This window comes from Rhagoletis pomonella, unplaced genomic scaffold (assembly GCF_013731165.1).
Source record: "Rhagoletis pomonella isolate Grant_MI unplaced genomic scaffold, Rhpom_1.0 Rhpom_scaffold_00002, whole genome shotgun sequence".
NCBI classification, from domain to species: domain Eukaryota; kingdom Metazoa; phylum Arthropoda; class Insecta; order Diptera; family Tephritidae; genus Rhagoletis; species Rhagoletis pomonella.
In genome coordinates, this window is record NW_023458556.1 from 88,372,556 (window position 1) to 88,377,372 (window position 4,817).

The following is a 4,817-nucleotide window of genomic DNA, read 5'->3' on the forward strand; positions in this document are numbered from 1 at the left end:
AAATTCGGTACAATAGGTTTCGAAATATAAGCTTTTGAAAATATTGAAAATTCCACCTTTACCCTCCCCCCTAGCACCACCCTATTAATTTGCACACAAAAAAAATTACACCTTTCAAATCAGTAGAAAGGAGCTGACCCCGCCCACTTTAAAGTTTTGTTTTATCTTAACGGCCGCTATACCGCATCTATGCCTCAAAACGAGTCTACGATACGAATGAGTGTAACATACAAATAGTCGAATGAGTTAGTTGAATGAGCTGACTCTTTAAAGAGAGTTGGAGTCATTGAGTCAACTCCTATAAATTTGCTGAGTTACCCACTCTTAAGGCCCGTCCACATAGAACTTTGGCGTTGCGTTGGCGTTGGCGTCGCTTCAACAGCTGACTATGAATACATGAATTCAAATGCAGCCGTCCACATAGCCAAAATTCGACAACGCTCACGCCAACACAAAGCAAAAAGATGGCCAACTCTCATCTTTTCGCGTGCGTCGCTCGTCAGCTGTTGCAAATAAATAAAATTATGTGAAATATTTTCCTTTTTAATCAAGTGCGGGCAAGAAATATCGTTTTTAATGCAATTATTGATATGAAATATTAATTTATCTGTCGTTAGTATATTAATGTAGTGGCCCAAGCATTCGCTGCCAAGCGCTCATTGTAGCAAGCATACTTTTAACGTGCGTTCTGTCAAACCAACGCCAACGCCAAAGCTAACACGAAAGTTCTATGTGGACCGGCCTTTAAGGCGATGTCAGATAAAACTTTTGCTTCGCGTTGCGTGACAGATTCGCTTTGACAGCAAATATGAAATGTATGAAAATGCACAAAGCATGTCACATAGATCGCTTCAGCCGCAGCGCGAACCGAAAAGATGGCCAACTCTCAACTTTTTGCGCGCGTTGACAATCAGCCGCTTTAATATTTATTTTGTTTCGTCCAAATTCGAGTTTTCATGCAAAAACATAAAATTTAATTACATTGCTGATATTTTTAAAGCTAAATAAATGAAATCCACAGCAATTTTGAGGAGTAAAAATCAGAACAAAATTGTTTTCTTGGCGTTCATTGCGGCATACTTTTTGCTTCTGGCGCTTTGCTGGCAAAGTTATAAATGTCACGCAAAGCCACATAGTTTTATCTGGCATCAGCTTTAGTATGTACTTGTATCCTTTTGTCCCCATCGATTCATCGATCTTTAATTTAGTCGATGAAAGAACCTCGGTTCTGTTGACTTGCACCTGTTATCTATTTTTTTAAGCATATTTTCTTGTCAACTTATTTACTGTCAAATTAGTAATTCATCTAAAGATGAAAACTAAGTTCATAAAACATAATAGGAAGGTTAATAACTTCTATAATAATGATCAAGAGATTGGAGAACTCAAGATGAAGTATGATTCTGCGTCGGTTGGATCAGAAGTCAAAAGATTTGAGGATATGCCTTTGTCCCAAAAGACATTAAACGGTTTGTTGGATTCCAATTATATTGAAGCGACAGACATTCAACGAAATGGCATATTGCCAGCTTTAATAGGAAAAGATGTCATGGGAACTGCGGTAACTGGCAGTGGAAAAACATTAGCTTTCCTCGTTCCAGTATGTACTTGGTTTTATTTATTTATATTCTAACAAATTATAGGTTAATTGTTTTATCTAAATTGAATACCATCATACGTTTTCAGGTTATTGAACATTTATTCATTAACAAGTGGTCACGTTCTGATGGAGTATGTGCGATAGTTATCTCGCCCACACGTGAGCTCGCATATCAAATATTTGAGACATTAAAACGAATCGGTAGATACCATGATTTTTCTGCTGGACTCATAATTGGTGGTAAAAACCTGAAGTATGAACGAAATAGAATGGATCAGTGTAACATATTAATATGTACACCTGGCAGACTCTTGCAGCATATGGATGAAAATCCCTTATTTAATGCCAGTACCATGGAACTTTTAGTATTAGACGAGGCTGACAGGTGCTTGGATATGGGATTTGAGGAAACTCTCAACGCCATTATAGAAAACTTTCCAACAGAACGGCAAACTCTATTATTTTCCGCTACCCAAACCCACTCTGTGAAGGATATTGCACGTCTTAACTTACGTGACCCAATATTCATTGGCAGTAAAAAAGATAATTCCAAAGACATAATACCGATTCTTTTGCAACAAAATTACGTCGTAATTGAGCTGGCAGACAAAATTACTGTCTTATGGTCCTTTATAAACAACCACCTCAAACAAAAAATGATTGTATTTTTTACCAGTTGTAAACAGGTAAAATATGTTTTCGAAATATTTTGTAAACTTCGCCCTGGTACCAGCTTGTTAGCACTTTACGGTAGTTTGCATCAAGATCGAAGAATCGCGATATATAATGATTTTACTCGCAAAAGCAATGTTGTACTATTTGCAACTGATATTGCATCGCGCGGTTTAGATTTCCCAACAGTAAACTGGGTTGTCCAGATGGATTGTCCCGAAGATGCAGTCCAATACATACATAGAGCTGGAAGGACTGCAAGAAATAAAGCGCGAGGCGAGAGTCTACTTGTTTTGACACCTTCCGAGGAATCAGGTATGATAAGGGAACTGCGTACGTGTAATATACAAATCCAGAAGATACACATTGATCCGAAAAAACTTTTTTCGCCAAGGCTGAAAATAGAAGCCGCTTTAGCGCAAAATACCGAGTTGAAAGCATCAGCGCAACGTGCCTTCTTATCGTACATTAAATCCGTATTCCTTATGAAAAATAAGAATGTGTTCAATGTATTCAACATAAATTTCGAATCCTTCGCCATTTCCCTTGGTCTCGCTGTCACTCCACGAGTACGCTTTTTAGAGCGCCTATCAAAAAAGAAAAATTCCTCGGTTTCGAACTCATTAGATGAGCCAAATAATTTTATGCAAGACGATTCTGATAATGACGATTTTCTTTCAGTAAAACGAATTGATCATGATCTTGTAAATACCGCAAATGTCCCGATAGATCTTCCCAAAAGAACTAAAGTGCTAACAAAAGCTGCGGTAGCAAAGAGGGCTATAAGAAAAAAAATTAAAATAAATGAGAAAATGAATTTTGATGATGAGGGTAATGTAATAATAGATAAAAGAAGGCAACTTCAATATGAACTGCCCACTGATTATGGAAAAAATGCTGGAGGAATAAATATTGAGGTTGCAAAACGAATTTTATCACAAGAAGATAAATATGATAAAGAACGGTTTAGAGAACTCGTGAAATATCGCCACAAAAAACAGAAGGATAAGCTGAAAAAACTGGCCGACGAAGATCCAAAGACCGATGATGCTTATAGTGAAAGCGATGACAACGTGGATTTGACCTGGTTACCAGATCCTGATAAGATATACATTTCAAATCCTAAAAGGGCGGAAAAAAGGGAAGCATCGCAAATCAATATAGACGACCGTGAGGAGCGTACTATTAAAAAAGTAAAGTTTACCTCAGAACTTTCATTGAATGATGCCGAGTTAATAGCAGCAAAAATTTTATCATATAAAGCTTAGGTTTTTGCATACGAATTTAATAAAAAAAGTTTTTGAACTAAAAGTAGTTTTTTTTGAAGATCGCTGGGTTGTTAGGAGTTTCTGTAGAGCAAAAATTTGTGAAACTGATCATTTTTCCGCGATGCGATGTTTAGTTTACTTGGCTTAAATGTGGAATACCTACAATTCCCAAATTTAAAAAATGTATATTAGAATCGATCATAGTCCTGATCATAACGGTATAATTTTTTTGTGCGGGAAATAATAATTACTGGTGTTATTGAAGTTCAAAGTACGTAGAAGCTGGGAACAACATTTCTCTGATTAAAAAAAATTATATTAGGATCGATAGGGGTCTTTAAGGCGCTGGCCCAATGCAGGCTTGCTTTGCGCGCCTTGCTGACTTCAATTTGCTTTGATATACTTTGAAAATTTGATTGGCCGAATGCATCGTATATACTTACACAAGTATGGAATCCTATGCCCCTTTTTGTCTATTCTCTTTCTAACAGCGGACGTGCCTGCCAAACAGCGGACGGGCCTGCCAAACTGAAAAGCATGATGGCGGCAGTGTTTGACAGGCACCTTCGACGATGCGAAGAAATGGAAAATGGATGACATGACAATGAAAGAATTATGAAATAGCAGAATGTCGAACCAAAACGAATTTCAAAAATCTGACAATGCGAATGACGTCAAAATTAAAGAAATGCAAAATACCGAAATGTCGAAACAGAAGAAATAGATGACAGGCACGTGTTCAAGGGTTTCGTGCAACAAAAAGAGTTGTTGTGTTGTGCCATTCAATATTAAAAAAAAAGTAATGTGGTTGAATACGCTTTTTTATTAAGTTGAAAAATTACATATTTCGCCAGCCAAAAAGTATATAAATAAATATATAGCACATTGCTATAAGATGTATTTATAAAAAGGGTACATGCTTATGGCCTTATTCATAAAAAAGAAAATAGATGTAAAGTAACATTAAAAAAATCGATTTGTTTTCCTTTTAAGAATTTGGGAAAAACATTTAACTCAAGTTTTGGTGCACCCATCTTTTTTCTGTTTATTATTTTAAATTTTTCTTTTCCTTAATACTCATTAGAGTTTTCATTTACACCCAGCAAAAATCAAAATATTTTATAAGGAATTTGCTGACCGTTTTTCGCACACTTCTCTCATGCTTTTTTATCGTAGTTATTATTCTGTTGACATCTAAATTGCCATACATTTTATGTTGTTGCCAATACATTGTTTTCCGGCGTTTCCTCTGTGAACTTTTATAACTACATTCATAA

The 4,817-nt window shown here is 36.2% G+C and overlaps 1 protein-coding gene across 1 annotated transcript; it reads left to right on the forward strand.

Annotated features, from left to right (window-relative positions):
* Positions 1 to 1,194: 1,194 nt before the first annotated feature.
* Positions 1,195 to 3,577, forward strand: LOC118734148 (probable ATP-dependent RNA helicase DDX10). The gene is made up of 2 exons (XM_036463862.1): positions 1,195 to 1,600; positions 1,687 to 3,577. The coding sequence occupies exons 1-2, from the start codon at positions 1,313 to 1,315 to the stop codon at positions 3,538 to 3,540; spliced, it is 2,142 nt and encodes a 713-aa protein (XP_036319755.1). The 5' UTR covers positions 1,195 to 1,312; the 3' UTR covers positions 3,541 to 3,577.
* Positions 3,578 to 4,817: the final 1,240 nt, after the last annotated feature.